This window comes from Zootoca vivipara, chromosome 10, assembly GCF_965207765.1.
Source record: "Zootoca vivipara chromosome 10, rZooViv2.hap1.1, whole genome shotgun sequence".
Classification (NCBI taxonomy): Eukaryota; Metazoa; Chordata; class Lepidosauria; order Squamata; family Lacertidae; genus Zootoca; species Zootoca vivipara.
In genome coordinates, this window is record NC_142593.1 from 54,683,303 (window position 1) to 54,709,299 (window position 25,997).

A 25,997-nucleotide genomic window follows, 5' to 3' on the forward strand; every position below is an offset into this window, starting at 1 on the left:
CTGATGGGAACCAGAGTGCACGGAAATGCCATTTACCTTCCAGCCACAGCGGCACCTATTTATCTACTTGCACTGGCGTGCTTTCGAACCGCTAAATTGGCAGGAGCTGGGACAGAGCAATGGGAGCTCACCCCGTCACGAGGATTTGAACTGCTGACCTTCTGATTGGCAAGCCCAAGAGCAGGGGTTGGCAACCTAAGGCCCATGAGCCGGTAGCAGCCTGCAAGGCTTGCCTAACCGGCCCATGGCGACCCCTGCTGCCCCCCCCGCTCTTACCAGCGTGGCACAGCGCAGATGTGTGACAGAAATGACATGTGTGCACGGGCGCTCCTCCGACCCAGATGTGTGCCAGAAATAGCGTGTGTGCACGCATGCGGGATGGAGAAGCGCCTGTGTTCATGCACACATGCTATTTCCAGTGCACATCCGGGTCGGAGGAGCACTGGAAATAGCATGTGTGCATGCGCATGGGCGCTCCTCCGACCTGGAAGAGCACGTGTGCGCACAAACTCCGGCCCATCCTCCGATGGATGGAGCATGGACCGGCCCATCGACCGGTAAGCTTGCCAACCCCTGCCCAAGAGGCTCAGTGGTTTAGACCACAGCGCCCCCCACATCCCAGTCAGTGTAGACAGTACAGAGCTAAATGGACCATTGGTCTCATTCAGTAGAAGGCAGTTTCACAAGTTGCACAGCGCTGGCTCAGTGACAGGTGGCTGCTCCTCCTCTCTTGCGCTCGGCCTCCTCCTCCTGCTGCCTCTTCACTATCCTCAGCTCTGCACTTGGCCTACTCCATCCCTTGTTCGTTCACAGGCATCGACAGCCTCCATGGGCCGTATCCCATAGAGCACAACCTCTGGCGCATGGGCCGGATACGGCCCATGGAGGCTGTTTATCCGGCCCACGGGCCGCCCGTGAACCAAGCTGCCCACTTGGCAAGTCCCTCACGTGCTGCGGTAAACCAGCGCAGTGCGGCGTGGGGACTCGCCGAGTGGCGCCAGAAATTGCGTCTATGCAGCTGCAGAAGCGGTTTCTGGCGCTGCAGACATTTTTGGAAATGGGCAGCCAGCACCAGAAATCGCTTCTGTGCAGCCGCGGACATGCAGAAGCGATTTCTGGTGTTTGGGACATGGGCAGTGCAGCACCAGAAATCGCTTCTGCGTCTGTGTGGCCCATGTCCAGCCCGGAATCCTCCGGCCCGCGGGCAGAAAATGTTGCCGATGCCTGGTTCAGAACATTGGGCCCCCCAGCTCCTCCCCCCCAAAAAATATTGGGAATCAGGGGACCCCAGAAGAGATGGGCCCCTAGGAGTCGGCGCCCCTGAGTCTCGGTTGGTTCAGTGGGACTGTAGGCATAAGCAGGATTGTGCTGTATCTGGAATTTGGTTTCCATCTGCCTCCGGTCACTCTTTCTGTTGCACCAAGGACTCATCAGCGGCTGACTTGTCACCTTGAAACAGCCTGCCTACAGTTTCCACCGATATTCCTGCAAACAGCTCCTCTGGGGTTATTTCTGTTTATAGCTGTGCCACAGATGGTGACCTAGTTATGTTCCCCAGCCGAAACATTTGCACTGGCTTCTACGCCTATGGCTCTGGTGAGGACACCTTACAACGCTGATGCTGGGCTTTGTGGCACTTGGCTGCCATAGCCCCATCTCGGTGGAGGCTGTTTGAGCTTTTAAAATATCAGAGGCGCCTTTGTGATGCCAACATTTGGCAACCCCCCTGCCCCTTGCTTTCCGTTGTTCATTATGGTTGCAGTGCCCCCTGTGGCACCCTCTCGGCTTGGTGCCCAGTGTGGGGGACCCAGCTGCAGTCCCCAGTTTTTAAATAACACAAGACCAGAAAAGTGTGTGTTTCAGTCTCGAGACCGATTCACACCATCAAGTTCTCGGGTTGAACAGGTGCACAAATGTTTGTTGTGCCGTCAAACAGCCCAGTGCATTTACATTTCATCTTTGGATGTGTGTGGGTAGTTTGGGTAGTGCAGCTGGAAAAATCCGGGTGGTTCTCCTCCCAGCCCATGGCGAATCGGCTGTGTGGATTTGGGAGAACGCCAGAAGAGTCATACTGGATCAGGCCGGAGGCCCATCTAAGTCCAACGTCCTGTTCTTGCAGGTGCCATGGTTTGAGTTTCAAAAATGGTGCATGGCATGGAGAAAGAGCCAAGTTTGAGAAATGCTGGATTTGAAGCACGGCCTGGTGTTCAGGAGTTTGGGCTTTAGTATTACAATAAGATGTCCTATTGTAGAGCGCTCTTGTTGCAGGTTTCCAGCCTCTCTTTTCCATCCCCTCTCCTGTTCCTCCTTGCCCAACAGTGAGTCGTCGTTTAGTTGTTTAGTCGTGTCCGACTCTTCGTGACCCCATGGACCAGAGCACGCCAGGCACTCCTGTCTTCCACTGCCTCCCGCAGTTTGGTCAGACTCATGTTCGTAGCTTCGAGAACACTGTCCAACCATCTCATCTTCTCTTCTCATGAGGTGGCCAAAGTACTGGAGCCTCAGCTTCAGGATCTGTCCTTCCAGTGAGCACTCAGGGCTGATTTCCTTCAGAATGGATAGTTTTGATCTTCTTGCAGTCCATGGGACTCTCAAGAGTCTCCTCCAGCACCATAATTCAAAAGCATCACTTCTTTGGCGATCAGCCTTCTTTATGGTCCAGCTCTCACTTCCATACATCACTACTGGGAAAACCATAGCTATAAGAACTTCCAATCTAGATCCTTGCTGGGCTGGTTTGTTTGTTTTTTAAATAGAAAACATTATATTTCTTCTAAATATCTTTTTCAATACCCTTTGCTCAGACTACAGATTTAATCAGCACAGCTGGTTACGATGGCATCATCCAGCACCTCAATGATGGCAGGAAGAACTGCAAGGAGTTTGAAGACTTTTTGAAGGAAAGGTATGTGCTGAAGACTTGTTGAACTTGCTCCATTACACACACACACACACACACACACACACACACACACACACACTTATACACAATAATCAATAATTTTAACCATTCCAGAACATAAAAAGAAAATGGTTCTTTTGAACCTTTGGACCTCCTCCCCTCCCCTCCCTCCATGGGCTCCATCCCCCCCCCCAATACCCCCCCTGCATCTTTTACCAGTATCCATCTACTGTACAGTCATACCTCGGTTTAAGTACACTTTGGTTTGAGTACTTTCAGTTTAAGTACTCCGCGGAGCCGTCTGGAATGGATTAATCCACTTTCCATTACTTTCAGTGGGAAAGTTCGCTTCAGGTTAAGTACGCTTCAGGTTAAGTACAGATTTCTGGAACCAATTGTGTACTTAAACCGAGTTACCATTGTAGTACCGGGTATATAATCATAGTTACCAAAGTTCATTTTGCATTACAAGTGTCCTTGTATCCCTGCCAATGATTTTAACTGTCTGCAGTGGTCTTTTTAGTATATTAAGAAGTTCTTGGAATATTTGGTCTTCCTGGTTTCTGATCTTTCCCGTCAGTCTTGCCATTTCTGCATATTCCAATAACTTGGTCTGCCATTCCTCTCTAGTCAGCATTTCTTTCCATCTTTGGGCGAAAAGCATTCTTTTCATTATATTTTTTATTACACATTTTATCAACACACATAAAAAAACAGTACATAATACAAAAACAATACATAATACAAAAATACAAATACAGCAAGAAACAGAGAACAACATCAACAACAAAAAAAGAAAAATATATCATCCCGAATCCATTTTAATATTCATTGTCTTCTGGCTTCCCCAGTTCCCCACTAATTGATTTTCATTTTTATAAACTTCTGTAGCAGTTTCTAAATCATCTTTCTTACCCATCATATAATCTCATTAACGCTTCAAAATTTCATCTTATATCATCCACCATAATTTCTCCCTTTCAATCTTCTATTATCTCCCTATTGCCTTATCTTCTTTATTTTCCTGGATGTTCAAAATCTAATTAACAAATACATTGCCTATATATAATTTAAATTTCTTCCAATCTTTTAAAACTTTGTCATTTGTTTGGTCCCGGAGTCTTCCTGTCAATTCTGCCAATTCCATATAGTCCATCATTTTCATTTGCCATTCCTGCTTCGAAGGCAATTCCTCTTTTTTCCAATATTTTGCTATTAAAATCCTAGCAGCTGTGGTTGCATACATAAACAAGTTAACATCATCCTTGGGAATTTCTTCCCCAATTATTCCAAGCAAAAAGGCTTCCGGTTTTTTCAAAAATGTGTTTTTAAACATCTTTTTCAACTCATTATAAATCATTTCCCAGAAGCCTTTTATCTTAGGGCATGTCCACCACATATGGTAGAATGAGCCAACATCCTGCTTACATTTCCAACATTTATTATCGCTTTTATGGTACATTTTAGCTAATTTAACCGGCGTCAGATACCATCTATACATCATTTTCATCAAATTCTCCTTCAACACAGTACAAGCCGTAAATTTCATTCCCTTCTTCCACAATTTTTCCCACTCCGACATCATCACATTGTGGCCCAAATCTTTGGCCCATTCAATCATAACTGATTTTGTTTGCTCATCTTTCAACTGCCATTCTAGCAACAAATTATACATTCTGGACAAATTCTTATGGTCTGTCTCTAATAATTCCGTTTCTAATTTCGACTTTTCTGTTTGGAATCCTAATTTTTTATCTAACTTGAATACTTCATTTATCTGCACATACTGAAACCAATCACTCAGCTTATCTTTCAATTGTTCATATGGCCTTAACTTAAGGTGGTTTCCCACCTCCATCAGGATATCTTTGTATTTCAGCCTGTTCTCATCCATATTTGTCCTTTTAGGTTTCTTTGCCTCAAGTGGTGAAATCCACCTAGGGGTTTTTCTTTCCAATAAATCTTTGTATCTAATCCAAACATTAAACAATGATTTCCTAATTATATGGTTTTTAAAACCTTTATGCAATTTTACTTTATCATACCATAAGTATGCATGCCAACCAAACGCATTATCATGGCCCTCTAGATCCAACAAATCATCATTGTCTAACAGAAACCATTCCTTTAACCAACAAAAAGCTGCGGCTTCAAAATAAATCTTTAAGTCTGGCAAGGAGAATCCTCCTCTTTCTTTTACATCAGTCAAAAGTTTATATTTAATCCTAGGTTTCTTCCCCTGCCAGACAAATTTAGACAGTGTCTTCTGCCGCTCTTGAAAGCATTTCATCTTGTCAACTATCGGTAGGGCCTGAAATAAAAACAACATTCTCGGCAATACATTCATTTTAACAGTTGCTATTCTTCCCATTAAGGACAATTTCAACCTTGTCCATGTTTCCAAATCTCTTTGGATTTCTTTCCATAATTTCTCATAATTATCTTTATACAAGTTCAAATTTTTTGACGTCATATTAACTCCTAGGTATTTCACCTTTTTTACACACTTCAGTCCTGTGCAATCCTCTATATTCTGTCTCTCTTGCAATGTCAAGTTCTTATCTAGTACCTTAGTTTTTCCTTTGTTTAGCTTAAAGCCTGCCACACTGCCAAACTCTTGAATTATCTGCAATGCTCTCGCCGCACTCTGTTTAGGGTTCTGCAAAGTCAGTACCAAATCATCTGCAAAGGCTTTTAACTTATATTGTTTTATACCCACTGTAACTCCTTTAACACCATCATTGTTCCTTATCATATTCAACAAAACCTCCAGGACAGAAATAAATAGCAGGGGGGAGAGTGGGCACCCTTGTCTTGTTCCTTTCTCAATTCTTATCTCTTCTGATACCACATTATTTACAATGATCTTAGCTCTTTGCTCAGAGTAGATACCATTAATCCCATTAACAAAATTTTGGCCAACCTCCATTTTTGCAAAGTTTCTTTTCATAAAATTCCAAGAAATATTATCAAAAGCTTTTTCGGCATCTACGAAGATTAGCATTGCTTTGGTATTTATTTTCACTTCCAACCTCTCAAGAATATCTATTATAATTCTCACATTGTCTTTCATATGTCTACCAGGCAGGAATGGGCGAAAAGCATTCTTGCTGCCGTCGCTGCATACCTAAACAGTCTTTTATCTTCTTTTGGCAGTTCCTCACTTACTTTACTGTCAGAGGTTATTATGGCTACTCTGGAGTAACGACTCTGCACCTGCTTGTCTTTAAATAGTCTTTATTGGTGCATGCTATGTACAGTGCAAAGTGGTGTCACAACACATGTCTTCTCAGTCCGATCCAGAATCCGGGACTGCCCCTCTCCGCCCCCTTTTCCAACATAAAAGCCGCGAAACTGACAGTCTCCTTTCCGTCGTCTCCTCAATTCCGGAACTGGGGGTAAAGGTCTGATCTCCATGTTTTCCCTTTCCCCCCTGCTCCTCTCCCTCAGTTCCAGGCTGTGGTGCTCAGAGCCCTGATTCCCTCTTCCTATTTCCTGCTTAGCCTCTGCTGAGTCTGCACTCTCACAACTACTGGTCAATGAGCTGCTCCTGATTAGAGGCGGGGGGGTTTCTGTACTCCCTGCCTCTTACATATACCTAGCAAAAAAGCCTCTGTTTTTTTGACAAAAGTTTTCTTAAACATTTTCTTTAACCCATTATACAGCCATACCTCTGGTTACGTTTGCTGCGGGTTGCGTATTTTCAGGTTAAGTATGTGGCGGACCCGGAAGTGTTTACTTCCGGGTTCCGCTGCACGCCCATGCGCAGAAGCATTCTGTGAGCTTTGCGCATGCGCAGATGCGTTCTGCACACTTTGCGCATGCACAGAAGCGCCGCTCCGGATACGTACATTTCGGGGTGAGAACAGCACCCCAGAACGCATCAGGTACGTATCCAGAGGTATCACTGTATATCATTTCCCGTAACATTTATTAGTTTATTGCATCTCTATCCCACGTTATCTCCGAGGAGCTCTAGGTTGTGTACTTAACCCCCCTCCCTGTTTTATCCTCACAAGAACCCTGTGAGGTAGGGTTAGTCTGAGAGTGAGTGACTGGCCCAGGATTGCCCTGGGAGCTTCAGGGCTGAGTGGGAAGTTCGAATCCTGGCCTCCCAGGTCCTAGTCCAGCACGCTAACCACTATGCCACACTGTCTTTCTACAATGGCCCTCTCTGATGGAAGAGGAGCCTCTGTGACACTCCCCCACCCCCACCCCCATTTCAGACTAGTTTGCATTTTTAACAATATAGCTAGAAGTGTGCAGGGGAATATTTAAATATGGTTTCAGCCCAGTCCCTTTGATTCCTGGTTTGCCTTTCATTTCCAGCAATTTGTGATCCAGAGACTTTCCTTGAACTCTAAGTGACAGTTAATTGCAGTTCAGAGGGAGGGGGGGGAGATATAAGAATGATCTTGCCATTAGTTTGTTTCACAGAGGTTGAAGATACAGTGAGATCCTTTGTACGGCTTCACTTTTAAAGGGAGGGGCGCAGGAGAAATTTGGGGTTGCCTTGCACGGTGCGCAGAGCTCTCCTTCGAAATTTGCACTTCTCCGAATTCCGCAAAGCGGTTTTCCAACCATAGAAAATGTGCACGTTAGCGGAAAGTGTGCATAGATGAATGACGATAACATTTCAAGTTCTCCAGGACTCTTTAATTGGGCGGCAAAGAAAACAAGGGAGGAGTGATGGGGAGGGGAAAGGCCGCTGAACAAACTCAGCCTCGTCAACTGATAGCTGAAACAACAGCTCTGCCAGCTACTGGTTTGTTTCGAAGCATAATTCAAAGTGCTGGTTTTGACCTATAAAGCCCGATATGTCTTTGGCCCAGGCTATCTGAAGGACTGTATTCTGCCATACGAACCTGCCTGGGCTCTGAGATCTTCAGGGAAGGGCCTTTTCTAGGCCCTGACACCCTCACAGGTCGGAATGCAAGAGAGGGCCTTCTCGGTGGTGGCTTCTCCCAGGCTCTGAAACTCCCTCCCTGAAGAAGCTAGACCAGCTCTCTCCTTGTTGTTCTTCAGCTGGCAGGTGTTTTATTCCAATAGGCCTTTGTTTTGTTTTTTGTTTTTAGGAAAGGGGTTTAATTATGCTGTTTCTCTATCTGTGCTTGGGTAATTTTTTTTTTAAAAAAATATTGTTTCAGTTCTGTTGAAACTAACGCCTCTCCTTCATGGAAGTTTCTAAGCACAGGTTGGATGGCTATCTGCCATAGTTGCTCACTTGAGATTCCTGCATTGCAGGGGGTTGGACTAGATGACCCTCAGGGACCCCTTCCAACTCTGCGGTTCTAGGATTCTATTATAGTCTGAATTACTTTGTACTTGTTAATCTTCTATATGTTTTAGGCTTTCCCGTATTTTTTATATGTGTTGCTTTGATTTGTGTAAGCCAACTTGGAGTCCCTGGTTGGGGGGGGGGGTTTGGAGAGGCAGGATATGAACAAACAAACAAACAAAAACTTTCTCTTCCCACACAACAGGGCTTCTATAGAAGAAAGATATGGCAAGGACCTGATTAATTTATCACGGAAAAAACCCTGCGGGCAGACAGAGCTGAAGTGAGTCACTGCGGTCCCTAAAACTGTGTTGTTGTTTGTAAAAAAAGGGGGGGAGACCCCCTTTTTGGCTCAATCTCTGGACTTCCTTTGAATGAAACTCGGGGCAGATTCCAGCAACTTAGTTCCATCAGGGCAAGACGCTCTAGCTGCATGATAGAAGGTGCTTGGGGAAGGGTCCCAGGTTCAAATCATGGCATGTCCAGGTAAGGCTGGGAGGAGCTGCTGCCTTAGGAGCACTGAAAAGCTGGCTCCCAGCCAGTGTGGGCGATTCTGGCCTGTGGAGTCTGCCTTGGAATAAGGCAGCTCCTTTTGCCCTTATGAAGGCCCCCTCCTCTTCCTGTACATTCCTGAAAATCTCTTCTGAGGGGTTCTCCCCTGAACTTTGGAGCAGATTTGTGGGTGTGAGTGGGGTCCACATGGGGAGAGGAGGAGAGGGAATTCAAACGTGCCCTCCAAAAATCACTTTGCTAAAACAGAACTGCTTTGCAGAGGACATGTCTGTTTTTGGTCCAGAATTCAGACCCCCAGTCTAAAAAGTCCCTGAGTCTATTGTGAAAGCGAGGAGGGTTTTTGCTGGAAAAACACTCGCTGGTCTAAAAAATGTGTGTGACGTAACCCCAGTTCCCTTCATTTCTGCCCAAGTAGGCTCTTCCCGTAACCCATCGTTGCCCATGCTCAGAATTCAGTTCCTGCTTTAGTGGAAATGAGAAAAGGCTGTGGCTTAGGGGACGCTCCACTGCTTTAAATTGCTCATGGTGGCTGGTTTTGCCGTACGGTAGCCTTACAACTGATGTGTTTTTATTTCATTTAGAAATATTTATACATCGCTTCATCAGAAACAAAACGCCTCTAAGATGTTTACGCCCACTGGTATAAAATAGCTACTTCAGAAAACAGTGGCAAAAACCAGACATTAAAAACAGTAAGCGTAATAAAAAAAATATTTCATTTAGAAATATTTATACATCGCTTCATCAGAAACAAAACGCCTCTAAGATGTTTACGCCCACTGGTATAAAATAGCTACTTCAGAAAACAGTAGCAAAAACCAGACATTAAAAACAGTAAGCGTAATAAAAAAAATATTTCATTTAGAAATATTTATACATCGCTTCATCAGAAACAAAACGCCTCTAAGATGTTTACGCCCACTGGTATAAAATAGCTACTTCAGAAAACAGTGGCAAAAACCAGACATTAAAAACAGTAAGCGTAATAAAAAAAATATTTCATTTAGAAATATTTATACATCGCTTCATCAGAAACAAAACGCCTCTAAGATGTTTACGCCCACTGGTATAAAATAGCTACTTCAGAAAACAGTGGCAAAAACCAGACATTAAAAACAGTAAGCGTAATAAAAAAAAAAGGATAAAATCAGCAAGTATTTATTTCTTATTTCTTTTTAGCTAGAGTTTATTTTAATCATCTTTTGAATATTTTAAAATAACCAATAATTTTAACATTTTGTTTATTTATTTATTTATAAATCAACCAGAAGTTTTGGGGTTTCCCCCCGCAGGACACCACTTTGATTAAATTGTAGAAATTTGGAAATAATTGGAATTATTTTGATACTAACTGGAATAATTGTATAATTGGCAAAACTCTGGTAATATTGGGTAAATCTTGGGAAATTGATAAAAAAATTATAAAAAAGAAGATGTTTGATGGGGTGTTTTTGCACAATCAAGCAGTATTTAATTTAGCTAAATTAATTAAAGAAAGAAATGTAACAGAATTACCGGTATGTGCCTGGCACTAGGCCTGCCTAAACAAAAGGGTTTTGTTATCTCCTCTTTCTAGATTTGGCCTGGCCTCTTCCTAGGTATATAACAGAGCAGCATTTATTTTTTGCAAGTGTTAGTGGAAAATGGGTAGATCTGCTCTATAGGGTACAGCCTGCTTATGGGGCAGACTCCACTGGGAAGGTCTCTTGCACAACCCCCTTGCAGTCAAGAGAAGCTGTGCAGGAGACCTTCCCGGTGGAAGTGCCCCATGTTAAATCATCTCTGTGTGTGTGTGGGGGGGTATTGTTTGGATTTTGAGCCTCTCTTGAGAAATCTTGGCATATTTACCCGGCTGCCAAGTGCTTTTGAGGAGGTCTCTGGCAGTGGAAGAAAGAGAAGTCCAGCCGTAAAATTTGCCCTCTGAATTTCAAAGGTTGCATCACCTTTGTTGTTGAAACAAGGCCAATTTATGCAAGTTCACAAGGAAGTCTTGTTCTTCGCCTCCTCTCTCGGCGTGTGCCATAAAAACAGATTTGATGACTTCTTCCTCTCTCCAAGGTTTCCCAGATTCTAACTGTGTGCTCCTTTCTCTCTCTCTCCCCCCCCTCCGACTCTTTCTGCATTTCCTCCAGCACCCTGAGAAGAGCTCTTGAGGTTTTCAAGCAACGTAAGTAACTTTTAAAGGTCTCTAGAATGTGTAAAACTGTGTCTAGGGTTGTGTGTGAAGCTAATGTGAAGAGATGTACAAACACATACACAACAGGGTGAAATCACTGGCTCGAAATACTTTGATATTTGCAGGTTACATTGGGGGGGAAAGCCATGTATTTTTAGACGATTCTCTCTCCCCTCCCCTCCTCCCCCCGAATTTCATGGAACTCTCTGGCATTTTCATTTCCTTTACTCCATTTCCTCTCTAGAAGACTTGCAGCAGATTGCAAAGTCTTATTTACTCTAAGAATGCGGTGAGTGCGTTCCCATTTCACAGCTGGAAACTGCCAAAGCCTTCAGAAAGCAGCGCTTATTGGGGAGGGGCACCCAATACATTTTCTTTTCTTTATCTCCTTATTCCATTTATCTTCCACCTTTCCTCTGAGGCGCTCAATGTGGCATGCACAGTTCTCCCCCCTCTCCATTTTATCCTCACAACAACAACCCTGTGAGGTAGGTCGGGCCGAGAATGAGTGACTGGCGTAAGGTCACCCAGCGAGCTTGGTGGCTGAGCAAGGATTTGAACCCAGGTCTCTCAGGTCCTAGTGCAACACCCCAAACCACTACACCAGGGGTCAGCAAACTTTTTCAGCAGGGGGCCAGTCCACTGTCTCTCAGACCTTCTGGGGGGCCATACTATATTTTGGAGGAAAAAAATGAATGAATTCCTATGCCCCACAAATAACCCAGAGATGCATTTTAAATAAAAGCACACATTCTACTCATGTAAAAACACCAGGCAGGCCCCACAAATAACCCAGAGATGCATTTTAAAGAAAAGGACACATTCCACTCATGTAAAAACACACTGATTCCTGGACTGTCCGCGGGCCGGATTTAGAAGGCGATTGGGCCGGATCTCGCCCCTGGGCCTTAGTTTGCCTGCCCATGCACTCTACACCATGCTGGCTGTCATTGCAGCCCTCTCATATTGCAGCTCTCTTGGCAGGCTAGGAAGGGAACGGTTTGGTGGAAATAATAATAATAATAATAATTGAGGAGCAGGTCAGGATGGATATGCAGAGCTTGTGCGTGTCATGAAGGCATACCTGCCAAGTCCTGGACTGCAGAATCCGGGACCGGCAGCTGCGTGACACCGGAAGTTGCATAGACGCAACTTCCGGTGTCGCTTTGCCCATCTATGGGCACAAAAAATGGCCGGCGCCGGCAACGGAAGTCGCGTCTACGCATGTCCGGAAGTGCGTAGACGCAACTTCCGGTGTCGCTATGCCCATCTATGGGCACCAAAAATGGCCGCCGACGACACCGGAAGTTGCGTCTACACACTTCCGGACATGCGTAGATGCGACTTTTCGGTGCCCATAGATGGGCAAAGCAGGGGGGGGGGAAGGCAGCTGGCAGGAGAATATAAGGGAGAATAACGGGAGACGAAGGGATATGGGGGACCGCTGGGAAACGGTATGAAAAAACGGGGGTTTCCCGGGGAAAAGGGGGTACTTGGCAGCTATGCATGAAGGAGTCCCCAAACTAGACTGGCACAATTTTGAACATGGTTGCTAAACAGGAGATGTCAATTGCACCGCATGTGACTCTGGGGTTGAATAGTTCAGGGTGTCAGATAGGGGACTAGAGATGCCAGTAGCAGAGCTGAATGAGCAAAGTCATCCACACAAAGGATGTGCTCTGCCCTTCCCCGAGATCCTCTGACTCAGTATAAGATAGCATCCTTTGTTTGCTTTCTTTCCTTTAAGAGAGGCTAAGCAGGGGTGCCCAAACTTTTTTCAAAGAGGGCCAGATTTGATGGAGTGAACATGCTTGAGGGCAGACCTTTGAGCTTTATTTTTTAGGATTGAAGTTGCTTAGCTTTTTAAAGGATTTTACCCCAGGACATATAATGCCACGGGGGCCGGATTAAATCGACCGGTAGGCTGGATTAGGCCCCTGAAACGGATTTAGGACTTGCCTGGGCTGGCTAAGCATAGTCTGCCCAGCCTACGATTCTGCCTCGCCTTGGAGCTCCTTGATGACTCTCTCAGGCCTTTTAGTTGGAAGCGCTCCTGTCTTTCCACCCTGGGTACGTGAAGGAGAAATACCGTAAACACTCTCACCGCCCTTGACAGGCGATGAGAGACATGGGCGCAGAAAAACTGGCCGGCGTTCAGGATCCTTGGACGGAAACAGAGAGCAGGGCAATGCCAGGAATGCCTGCGTTTCAAAATGCATTTGTGGGACCTGGGCAGCGGTTCTGCAAAAGTCCACGGGGTTTCTAGGAACCCTGCTTGCCTGCAACATGAAACACGGGTTGGTGTTTTTTTCCTGGAAATTCTCAGCTTTGGAAGGCTGCCAGCTTGATAGGCAACCTCGAGGCAGGGGAGTTTCCCACGCTGCCAGTTTAGTGGCATTTTTTGGTGTTGGCTGGAGTGACCCTGGAATTCCCAAAGTCTGCTTTGTTCCTCACAGGGAGGAGCTGGCGAACAACGGTGAAAAGGCGATTGGGGAAGCGTGAGAAGCGTGAGAAAGGTCTCATGGGAAGCAAGGGCTCCTCCACCCTCGTTTCTGAATGGATTAGAATAGAATTTTATCGAACCCCTTTTGGCAGTTCACTGTAGCCTTTTAAAAATAAGCATCAGTGAAGACTGTACAATAGGACAGAAAAGGCGAGCGGCTAAGGATTTGTTTATTTATCCGTTCGAAATCCTGCCCTTTTCATGCCATTGCTCAGCGATTCTCAAACTTTTTGGGGGGGGGGCACTCCTCCCTTAGTTCCATAAACTCCCTTAGTTCCATAAATCCCTAGTGCCCCCTAAAAAACCATTATTCAGAACAGCAGTTTGCATGGCCAACTAAGGAAGATAATAACAGGAAAGCAATCTGAACAGTTGCCATTACAGCAATTGCAACTTCATTCCAAATTCCAGTTAGAAACATTAAGTTTAATTCAACAAAATTTGTGAACTTGAACCCATGGTACCAGCCTTTGTAAAGTCTGATAGTCACTTAAACCTCCAGCCCCCCCCCTTGCCTCTTAGCACTGCCCTCCTTGGTAATCCCACTGCCTCCCTAGGGCAGCCCCATATTAATTTGGTGGGGAGCACCTTAGCCTGATGGGAGCATCTCTACAAAATGCTGCTAAACTCTGTCCCTGCAGACTGGTGTTTCCTTAGGGGCTGTATTCTGCAACATGGGATTGACGGAACAATTGTGCATTAGTGGTGGATTTATACTGGAGCGTTCACACGGCATCCTGTTTTGCTAGTTGTTCTGCGACGTTTCCCCAACATTATTGTTCCCGCTATAGAACAATTAAGCAAAAAATAAAGTAACGAAAATGGCAACATTTGCTGTATTAAAAACCCCCACAACGTTTTAGTCAGAAACTCTGTGTCAGATGACCTTGGGAATGTAATAATAATAATAATAATAATAATAATAATAATAATAATAATGTATTTTTTATACCCCGCCCATCTGGCTGGTTTTCCCCAGCCACTCTGGGCGGATTACAACAAAATATTAAGATACAATGGTCTGTTAAACATTAAAAGCTTCCCTAAACAGGGCTGGCTTTCAGATGTCTCCTAAAAGTCTGGTAGTTGTTTTTCTCTTTGACATCTGGTGGGAGGACGTTCCCAAGGGCGGGTGCCACTACTGAGAAGGCCCTCTGCCTGGTTCCCTGTAACTTGGCTTCTCGTAGCAAGGGAACCGCCAGAAGGCCCTCAGTGCTGGACCGCAGTGTCCGGGCAGAATGATGGAGGTGGAGACACTCCTTCAGGTATACTGGACCGAGGCCGTTTAGGGCTTTAAAGGTCAGCACCAACACTTTGAATTGTCCTTGGAAACGTACTGAGAGCCAATGTAGGTCTTTCAAGACCAGTGTTCTGTGGTCTCGGCGGCCGCTCCCAGTCACCAGTCTAGCTGCCGCATTCTGGATTAGTTGTAGTTTCCGGGTCACCGTCAAAGGTAGCCCCACGTAGAGCGCATTGCAGTAGTCCAAGCGAGAGATTACTAGAGCATGCACTGCTCTGACGAGACAGTCTGCAGGCAGGTAGGGTCTCAGCCTGCGTACCAGATGGAGCTGATAGGCAGCTGCCCTGGACGCAGAATTGACCTGCGCCTCCATGGACAGCATGCTCCATGGCTGTTGTTGTTGTGTTTCAGCCTCGGTTTCCCTTCTGCAAAGTGGCAGTAAAAGTGACGTTCCTTTCAGAGCTGGTGGCTAGGAGGAACAAAGCCTGCCATTTACATTTTCTCCTGGTGATTCTTTTGTTATACTGTTCCTTGCTTTCAGAGGTGGACAGCGTCGGGCAGAGCCACATCCAGTTGGCCCAAACGTTGCGCGAAGAGGCGAGGAAGATGGAGGACTTCCGGGAGAAGCAAAAGCTCCATCGTAAAAAGGTCAGGACCACGAGAGGGGTTGGAGAAGGTCCTTGGAGGCAGCTGGGGGGTGGCCAGTCCCGTTTTGCTGTCTGAGGCCTGTCCCGCTTCCCCATCCTAGAGATAGGGCATAACAACAACAACAACAACAACTTATTATTTATACCCCGCCCATCTGGCTGGGTTTCCCCAGTCACTCTGGGCAGCTTCCAACAGAAAAATGAAATAAAATAATCTATTAAACATTAAAACCCACCCTAAACAGGGCTGCCTTCTAAAAATCTGGTCGCTGTTTTTCTCTTTCACATCTGATGGGAGGGCGTTCCACAGGGCGGGTGCCACCACCGAGAAGGCCCTCTGCCTGGTTCCCTGCAACTTGGCTTCTCACAACGAGGGAACCGTCAGAAGGCCCTTGGTACTGGACCTCAGTGTCTGGGCAGAACAATGGGGGTGGAGACACTCCTTCAGGTATACTGGACCGAGGCCGCATTCCACAAAATGTTGTCACTTGGCTTCTCCGCTCGTAACAGGAAAGATGAGAATAGAATAATAGAATAGAATAAATCTTTATTATCATTGTCCCCATGCGGGAACAATGAAATTTCTCGGTTGCTATATCAACTCAAATAAGACACTCCACATAAATTAAAATACTAATAAGCGCAACACAATACAGAACAATATAAATGATAAATAAGATGACTTCACAGTCCAGAGTTTCCATTTAAGGCCAAAATTGCTCTAGGAAAGAAACTCTTCTTGAGACGGCTCGTTCTCGCCTTCATTGTGCTATATCTCCGTCCCAATGGCAGGAGCTCAAAGAAGTGATGACCAGGATGCAATGGATCTCTTGATACCGTGTTTCTAATATTTTAAGACGTAGCCATAAAATAAGACGTAGCAGGATTTTCAAGCATTTGAGAAATATAAGCCATACCCCAAAATAAGCCATAGTGGTAGGCGCCGTTCTGGAGGGTGCCAAGGAAGAGGCGAGGCTGCCCGCACCTCTCCGGTCACCTCCGAGCCTCCGGGAGCCAGCAGCAGCTATGCCAGCTGCGGCAGGAGGAGGAGGCGGCTTGCCGGGTCAGCACCCAGCAGCACCATGCGGAGCGCCCCGAGCCTCCAGGAACCAACGCTCCTGCTGGCTTGGGGCTTGGAGCACGCAGCGCTGCTGGGCGCTGACCCGGCAGGCCGCCTCCTCCTTCTGCTGTGTTGCTGCTGCTGACTTCCGGAGCTCGGGGCGCGCTGGGTGCCGACCCGACAGGCTGCCTCCGGAGCCCCGACCTTGCCGCGCGCGCCGCTCCGAGCCCCGACCCGGCAGCGGGACGCGGCAAGAGCCGCAGCGCGCACCGCTCCGAGCGCCGACCCAGCAGCGTGCCCTGCTGAAGCGCCGACAAAGCGCCCACTAGCGCAGCAGCAGCAGCAGCCAGTTCCGGGCGCCGAGCCGCGACAGGAAGAGGAGGTAATGTTTTTAAAAAATAAGACACCCCCGAAAATAAGCCATAGGCTTATTTTCTTGAGTAAAATAAATATAAGACGGTGTCTTAAATTATGAGAAACACGGTTTCTCAAAGTATCTCAAAGTAGCTGTCTTACTACAAAAGAATTTCAGAAATAGACTGGAAAGAGAAGTTGCTGAATTACAACTTATCACCAAGCTCAAAACCATGGAGGGACCTGGTTTGAACAGAGACATTGGATTCTTATCTCATTATACATGATAAAGCGATCTTCAGCCATCTCCACCCTTGCTTTTTCATGCAAAACCATTTGCAGTCGTTTTCGGTCATCAACAGCTATCAGTCAGTCAATCACCCTCTTCCACCACCCTTCTGAGTAATACCCACTCCCCTCCCCACCCCCTCCCCACCCTTTCTCTACATAAGCGCCTGGGGACTCCTATTTCAGTGTATCTGAAGAAGTGTGCATGCACACGAAAGCTCATACCAAAATAAAAACTTAGTTGGTCTTTAAGGTGCTACTGAAGGAATTTTTTTATATGCCATATGGTAATTTATGGACCTAATGGGTATCTAAAGCCATTTGCACATGAGGAATGTAGGCACCCTATATATAGAAATGAGCAAACCAGTGATGTTTGAGGGAGCAGGCTAGCAGGCGGGGGCCATGACTTACATCATAGGAGCCTACACAACACAAAACACTGTTGCTGTATGTAGGTTTTATTTTATTTGTTTTTTATCTTTTATTTTGGAAATGGGCCTCCAGTTTTTTTTCCTTTACATTTTTTTGGGGGCCCCCAAGAGAGTGGGGCCCTAAGCTATAGCTTGTTTAGCTTATATGTTAATCTGGCACTGGGCGGCCCAAGGTTCACATCTGTAACAGGTCCGACTCTATATCACAAATAAACGCAGATCCACATGCAGCACTTTGCTGAGTTCAGGCACGCACATTGTGTTCTTCAGGTACAGGTAATCTCCACCATCTTTTGGTACAAATAATAAATAGGCTGCCACTCCGGGGAATGAGCACACACACTTGTGCTTGCCACTCCACCCTGCAGGTGGCAATTCAAGTTCCCATTGTGTTTGGGAGCCCTAAAATGTGAGGAACTTTGGTTCCAAGAAGACAAGAACCTCTGTTCAGCACCCGAACTTCTCCACCCCTGTTGGACAAGGCAGAGTTTCTTGCCTGCCCATTTTAATTTCCTCATTCCTTTCACAGCTGCTTCCCCTTCTCCTCCGCTAGTGGAACAAAATTCAGCTTGCACATTAACCACATAAGGCTCAGACCAGGTAACACAGCACAGCTTCCTTGTTTGAGGGCGATATCTTGCGTTTCTACATTTCAAAGCTCTGGAGGAAAAACTTTTGGTTTTGGTTTTCGAGCTGAGAGCTTCCATAATTATTACCCCCCTTCCCCCGTTGAAAAACATAGGGCAGGATCCAGATATGAATCCATTATTTTATTGCATGTATCAGTTGCTTTTTTAAAGGAAGAGTGAACTCATAAAGCGACTTAGCAATAAAATATTAAACTTTGGAACCAATAAAAACAATAAGAACCATAGTAGTATCGTAAAACTCTCCAAGATCAAGCCCAAAAGCTTGGCTGAAAATCCAGTCTCCTCTGACCCGAATCAACAGGGAAACTCAACTTTGGTTAAATTAAACCAAGTTTCTAGCCCTCATGGGTCTGCAAAGGGAACGGAAGAATTTCAAGCAGTAGATGCGGAAGCAAAGTGAAGCTGCTGTGCTTTCGGCACGATTGAATGCCTTTCTCCAGTGCTCTGCTTCGGTTATCAGGAAACACAACCCTTTAACAAACCTCAAAATTCAGTGGAATTCAGATTATTCTCTGTTAGATGCCCAAATCGGAGGCCTGTAGCAAAGACATGACAATTCAGTTTTGCAAGATGAAGCAGAAGATGTTCACGGTAATTCCTCTCCTTGTAAAATGCTTGTGGCCTTCTATATTTAGAAAGGGGAAACGGATTTCTCTTTCCTTCTCTTTTCTGCTGTGGAGCAAAAGGCTCCACTAACCCTGGTACTCTTTCCGCAGATCGAACTTATAATGGATGCCATTCACAAAAACCGGAATCTGCAGTACAAGAAAACCCTGGACGTGAGTTAATTCTCCTCCTCTGGTTCTTAAAATACCACGTGGCCTCGCAGATCGCCTCTCTGGCAGTCGTGTGGTGAAGCAGGTTCAGCTTCATTCGGCGAGACGAGCCTGAGGGTAGAAAGCTTCAAAGTGGTTTGCAGAAAGAATAAAACAGCAAACTAAGGTGCCTGCCTGGTCTCAAGAGGCAGGGAGTTCCAAAGATCAGTTTCTTACAAACGCAGAGCAGATATTATATGTGACACCTGTGGCTGCGTCGCTGCCACAGATCGAAGCGATCTAGAGAGCATTTATGGGACAAGGCCGATCTCACAGGTAGCCTGGCCCCAAGTTGTTAAGGGCTCCACTGTAACCCCTTGATGTGCATCCTTTTGCAACCTGTCGCATCCTGGTTTTCCCTCAGGCCAAGAGGCTGTATGAGCAAAGGTGCCGGGACAAGGACGAGGCGGAGCAGGCTGTCCACCGGAGTGCAAACCTGGTCACGCAAAAGCAGCAGGAAAAGGTTGGGAAGGTGCAACGGGGGTCGTGGGGAGAGGGAGCTGGGTCGGGCTGAAGTATGGCCCTAAAGTAAACGAGGCCGAAAATAGGGAGATGAAAGAGGAAGGGCCATAGCTCAGTGGTGGAGAGGTTTGTGGGCTTTGATCCCTGGCATCTCCAGGCTAGGCGTGGGAGAGAACCCTGCCTGGAATCCCTGGAGAGCTATTGCTGCCAGCCAGTGTAGGCAATATGGAGCTGGGTGGGCCACTTATTCTCCTCTCTCCCTCCACCACTGAGGCTGAAACGGACAGAAGGGATGGGTCGAAGGGGAGTGTAGGGATTTCTCCAGCTTTAAGTGGAGTGGAGTAAGGTCTATGGGGAGGGGGGCTTGTGATGTATGCTTTTTTGGAAGGGGGTGTTGTGGAAAAGCAGGGGAAGGATTGCAAAAGGTGTAAGCTTCAGAGGCCCTAACCCCAGAAGCGACTTTACCCACATTGCTTAAAAGGTTTGCTTTAAAAAGTGTGCCGTGCATGTATATAACATTTCCCTAATTTCCCCTAATTTTCATACGACCCCCTCCAGAAGGGACCACAAGGATCATCTAGTCCAGCCTCCTGCAGTGCAGGAATATTTCGTCCCACGCGGGACTTGAACCCAGGACCCTGAGATTGAGAGTCTCATGCTCTGCCAACTGAGCTGTAACTCAAAAACAATAAGCCACAGGACATTTTATATTTACACCAGTGACTTTGACAAGTGAGGCAATTCAGTAATTTTAATCAAAATCTGAGATATAGTAGCTTTTTTTAAAAAAAGAAATTGTGGTGATCTGTTTTAGAACAACCCCATGGGAGAAGATGACAGTTGCTACCCAGACCTTGCTGCTGGTTGCAAAGCACCCCCTGCCCCAATATCAGTTTGAGCTTCAGGGCCCCCCAAATGTAGGTCTGCCAATTGCCCGCCTTTCTCGTTTGTACCTCTGACTTTGCGGAGAGCAGAGGAGAAGTGGGGAGGACAACCACAAAGGGTTAAAAGGATCCATGCTTTAAACCTCTGTCCTCTGATGTTCGGATTTTGACAGGACCGGAGGAAACCCATCTATCCGTCACTTAATCTCAAGGTTCTGGGTTCGAGTCCCATTCTGGGCAAAAGATTCCTGTATTGCCAGAGGTGGGACCCTCAAGGTCCCTTTATAATTCTAGGCTTCTGTGTGATGTCACGACGGTGTCATGGGTCACCTTGTCAACATTGGCCCCAGCATGGGAGACAAAAAGGTTCCTCACCGTCTTTCAAGGGGTTAAGTCTAGGGGGTGGGGGGAGTTTAGCAGGAGGGGATGTTGGGGGGGTTGTAAGGGGTTTGTGAGGACCGACAGAATATTCTTATGGTTAATATTAGCAGACAATGCTTTTATCTCTTGTTTTTCTATCCTTATTCTTGTAATTTTTGCAAAAGAATTAATTTTTTTATAAAGGAAGTTCTATTTTTTATTTTTTAATATATATTTTTATTAATTTTCCATTTAATATCATATTTTACTCCTGTGGCTCTTTAGAGCCCTTCAACTTCCTTCCCTCGTGGCTTTCAAAATCAACCTTGATATCATTGCATTTTATACATTTCCCAATTCTGATTTCACTCATTACCAAACACATTAAGATTTAAATTAAAAATAAAAAGGTTGAGCATTTCTCATTGCAAGTCTTCAGACAACCCTGTTAGTGATGTTAATTGCTTACAAAAGTCTTTCAAATATTGTATAAATTTACTCTTGCAATACTTGATCAAGCTGGTTTCGGATTTTTCCTGTCAGCTTTGCCAATTCCACAAAGTCCATCATTTTCATCTGCCAGTCTTCTTTCTTTGGGAGTTCTTGCTGCTTTCATTTTTGGGCTAAAAGTATTCTTCCCACCGTTGTTGCATACATAAACAGTCTTTTACCTTTCTTTGGTATCTCCTCACCCACTATACCCAATAGAAAGGCTTTTGGTTTCTTAACAAATGTATTTTTAAACATTTTCTTTAACTCATTATATATCATTTCCCAGAAAGCCTTGACCTCTTTGCAGGTCCACCACATGTGGTAGAAGGTACCTTCTAAACAAAATGAAAGTTCTAGGGAAGGCTGATGGGCCAGATAGGTGGGGTATAAATAAATTATTATTATTAGGTCAGGCCCCCTTCCCTTAACCAAGATGGCGGTTGGAGACCCATCTGCCCAACTCTTCCTGACAGAGCTGATCTCCTGGCTGGCCGAACAACGATTTACCTCCTTCCTTTACTTCCCTTGCAGCTCTTCGTGAAATTGGCTCAGACAAAGGCAGCCCTGGAAGATTCGGGTGAGTTCACGTCACCCGAAAAGTTGGGTTGCCAACTTTTGCACGGACCGCTGCTCCGCTGCCTTCAGCAGCAGCTTGATCTGCAGTGGCCCCTTCCAACTCTACAATTCCGTGATTCCGTTCAAATATCTGAAGGGCTGACAACATGGTGGAAGGAACAAGTTACAAGAAAGGAGATTCTGACTGAACATCAGGAAGAACTTTCTGACAGCAAGAGCTGTTCAGTGGTAGAATGGAGTCCCTTGAAAGGTGGTGGACTCTCCTTCCTTGGAGGTCTTTAAACCGAGGTTGGATGGCCAACTGTCAGAGATTCTGTAGCTGTGATTCTTGCACTGCCAGTGGGATTGAACTTGACCCTTGGGGTCCCTCCCTTTCCAATTCTACAATTCGATGTTTGGCCCGTCTTCTGTTGACGTGACCGGATTGCTCTTTTTTTTATTTCTCCAACTGCAGACAGGGTGTATCAGACGAACATTGGTGCCCTGGAGAAGATCAGGGAAGAATGGAAGAATGAGCATGTCAAGGCGTGTGAGGTAAAACGAATATAACAAAGGTTTGGCTGCCTCTCCTGAGGCGATGGAATGCTGGGGCAGGCGGTGGTGTTGTCACAAAAATGTTTTGTTCAGTTTGCCTCACAAGTGTTTTTGCCTGACTGGAATATGTCCTCGAAACCTTGATAATGTCTCTTTCTTGCCTGGTGTGTCTGTGGAGAAACTAGCCTACTGTTTTTTTGCCCTGGCCACTTTTTGCCCTCGCCCCTGGGTCTTAAAAGAGGCTCGCCGCTTCTGTAAGAAGGGGTGTCTGCCACTAGCCGCTAGTCATCCCCCCCCCAGCTGTATGGGTGGAACTGAATGTGGCCCCCGGAAGGGTACTCACAATGGGATGTGGCTCTCAGCCTGCAAAGAAGTTCCCTGCCCCCTTACCCCAAATACTGGATTCTGGGTTCAAATTCTGAACACTTCGTGTCGAAAAGAAATAGGGCGGAGGAATCCAGATTAGCTAGCAACAGCCAAAACACAGAAATAAGTGTGTAAAGGAAACTTCATTATTATTATTATTATTATTATTATTATTATTATTATTAATACCCCGCCACTCTGGCTGGGTTTCCCCCGCCACTCTGGGCGGCTTCCAACAAATACCAAAATACATTAAATTATCTCAGATTAAAAACTTCCCTAAACAGGGCTGCCTTTAGGTGTTTTCTAAATGTCAGATAGTTGTTTATCTCCTTGACCTCTAATGGAAGGGCGTTCCACAGGGCGGGTGCCACTACCGAGAAGGCCCTCTGCCTGGTTCCCTGTAGCTTTGCTTCTTGCTGTGAGGGAACCGCCAGAAGGCCCTCGGCACTGGATCTCTGGGCTGAACAATGGGGGTGGAGACACTCCTTCAGGTATATAGGGCCAAGGCCGTTTAGGGCTTTAAAGGTCAGCACCAACACTTTGAATTGTGCTCGGAAACGTACTGGGAGCCAATGTAGGTCTCTTAGGACCGGTGTTATGTGGTCTTGGCGGCCGCTCCCAGTCACCAGTCTAGCTGCCGCATTCTGGATTAATTGCAGTTTCCGGGTCACCTTCAAAGGTAGCTCCACGTAGAGCGCATTGCAGTAGTTCAAGCGGGAGATAACCAGGGCATGCACCACTCTGGTGAGACAGTCCGCAGGCAGGTAGGGTCTCAGCCTGCGTACCAGATGGAGCTGGTAGACAGCTGCCCTGGACACAGAATTGACCTGCGCCTCCATGGACAGCTACAGGTAGGTAGCCGTGTTGGTTTGAGTCGAAGCAAAATAAAAAAATTCCTTCAGTAGCACCTTAAAGACCAACTAAGTTTATATTTTGGTATGAGCTTTCGTGTGCATGCACACTTCTTCAGATACACTAGAAACAGAAGTGTCAGACCCTATATATATACAGAGGGTGGTGGGGGTGGGTGGGAATGGGAGATGGGCTGATGGGAGTGGTAAACCTGTAGATGGGTGTTAATGGCTGCTGAGATAGAGATATCGGATTCTTATCTCATTATGCATGATCAAGCTTTCTTTAGCACCTCAGCCCAGGACTAATTGCAGCCATCAGCAGCCATTAACACCCATCTACAGGTTTACCACTCCCATCAGCCCATCTCCCATTCCCACCCACCCCCACCACCCTCTGTATATATATAGGGTCTGACACTTCTGTTTCTAGTGTATCTGAAGAAGTGTGCATGCACACGAAAGCTCATACCAAAATATAAACTTAGTTGGTCTTTAAGGTGCTACTGAAGGAATTTTTCCATGGACAGCTGTGAGTCCAAAATGACTCCCAGGCTGCGCACCTGGTCCTTCAAGGGCACAGTTATCCCATTCAGGACCAGGGAGTCCCCCACACCCGCCCGCCCCCTGTCCCCCCAAAAAAGTACTTCTGTCTTGTCAGGATTCAACCTCAATCTGTTAGCCGCCATCCATCCTCCAACCGCCTCCAGACACTCACACAGGACCTTCACCGCCTTCACTGGTTCTGATTTAAAAGAGAGATAGAGTTCAGCCCTCGCCTTTGAATGTTGTGTGTTTTGGATTGCCCTTTGGGTGTGCGTGTGTGTAACAAAACAGAGGATTGCCAGTCACTTCCTCAAGCGGGTGAGGTTTCTTTGAAAAGCTTCAGGGAGGAGACCCACCCTGCCCCGCAGAAAAGGGGGCAGCCCATGTTGCAAGAAAACCATTTGCTGGGCAGGGATGACTTTTTAGATGTCCTCAAGTTCTCGAAAGCATCTCAAATACCTGCATTCTTTCTTGGTGTACCAGAAATAGTGTTAAGATTATTGCATTTAAAGTATCAACAAGGAAATGAGTATTCTGTACTGTGCAGGGAATTCCCTTCCTCCTTCAGAGATGCAGGCAGGATTTAGAACAAAATGTTTTCAAGAATGGGGTCCTTTTCGGATATTTAGGTGTATGCAACAGTGGCTTGGGCTGATGGGAATTGTAGTTCAATAACATCCGGAGGGTGCCAGGCCGAGGTAGACTGTCACAGTATGATTTGGGGGTGAAATATACTTGGAGTCGAGAGTGAATTTCATGCTCTTTATTCAGCTCATAGTCATCAAGGGGAAGAGGAGAAGAATGGCTCTTTTCCCAAAACCATCTGCTAATATACATTATTTACACAATGGGCCTTGCGTGATTGGCTACTTCAGGGCTACATCTGTGGGCCAATCAGGTTGTGGATTGACTTCTGCCTGCAGCCTGATTGGCTGCTCCTACAGGCCAATCAGGTTGCAGATTCACTTCTGTCAGCCGCCTGATTGGCTGCTCCTGCAGGCCAATCAGGTTGCAGATTCACTTCCACCTGGAGTTGGATTGGGTAGCTCCTGCGGACCAATCAGACTGCTGATTCTGAATTCTATTGTTCTAGGATTCAGCTCAGTACATAACAGGGGGGGGGAGTGTTATGTACTTTTATTTAGAATGCCTGACCAGAGCCCCCAGTTGCTCATGTTCAGACTCTGTTCAGGCTTTTCCGTCAGCCTGAGCGTATGAAAAAGAACTGAATTTCAAGAGTATCAATTGATGGCTCACTTTGCCAGTTCTAATCAGACTGGAAAACAGGCAACTGTTTTATAGAGCTGCTTCGGTGTTGAACTTGTAGGTGAAACTCGGAAAATTAGAATATCGTCGAAAAGTGCATTTATTTCAGTAATGCAACTTATTTTTTACTTATTTTTTACAAATGCTTTCTTTTGGAAATTCCACAGTAATAAAACAAATAGTTACAATAATACAAAAATAAACATTGTTATTACATTTCATGAATTACATTCCATTTATAATTGATCCGCCTAACGACAAATAATTACAATTACAACAAATAAAGGCTTGACATATCTTGCTTTGCATGTCATGAATCTATCTCATATACTGGTTTCACCTTTTAAATTGCATTACTAAAAAAAATGCACTTTTCAACGATATTCTAATTTTCCGAGTTTAACCTGTACTGTGCTTGACTAAGATCCGGGAGACCAAGGTTATATAACATATAAAGGTAAAGGTAAAGGGACCCCTGACCATTAGGTCCACTCGTGACCGACTCTGGGGTTGCGCGCTCATCTCGCATTATTGGCCGAGGGAGCCGGCGTACAGCTTCCAGGTCATGTGGCCAGCATGACAAAGCCGCTTCTGGCAAACCAGAGCAGCACATGGAAACGCCGTTTACCTTCCCGCTGTATTTATCTACTTGCACTTTGACGTGCTTTCCAACTGCTAGGTTGGCAGGAGCTGGGACCAAGCAACGGGAGCTCACCCCGTCATAGGGATTCGAACCGCCAACCTTCTGATCAGCAAGCCCTAGGCTCTGTGGTTTAACCACAGCGCCACCTGGGTCC

The 25,997-nt window shown here is 46.0% G+C and overlaps 1 protein-coding gene across 2 annotated transcripts in view; it reads left to right on the plus strand.

The window, feature by feature from the left end:
- Positions 1-25,997, plus strand: part of PSTPIP2 (proline-serine-threonine phosphatase interacting protein 2) — a 53,717-nt gene that overhangs the window by 13,671 nt on the left and 14,049 nt on the right. For both annotated transcript variants that reach the window (XM_060280377.2, XM_060280378.2), the window contains exons 2-9: positions 2,805-2,905; positions 8,386-8,463; positions 10,826-10,860; positions 15,154-15,260; positions 18,762-18,824; positions 19,225-19,323; positions 21,590-21,635; positions 22,089-22,168. In XM_060280377.2, the coding sequence (XP_060136360.1) occupies positions 2,805-2,905; positions 8,386-8,463; positions 10,826-10,860; positions 15,154-15,260; positions 18,762-18,824; positions 19,225-19,323; positions 21,590-21,635; positions 22,089-22,168 (609 nt within the window). The remainder of the gene's footprint in view (positions 1-2,804; positions 2,906-8,385; positions 8,464-10,825; positions 10,861-15,153; positions 15,261-18,761; positions 18,825-19,224; positions 19,324-21,589; positions 21,636-22,088; positions 22,169-25,997) is intronic.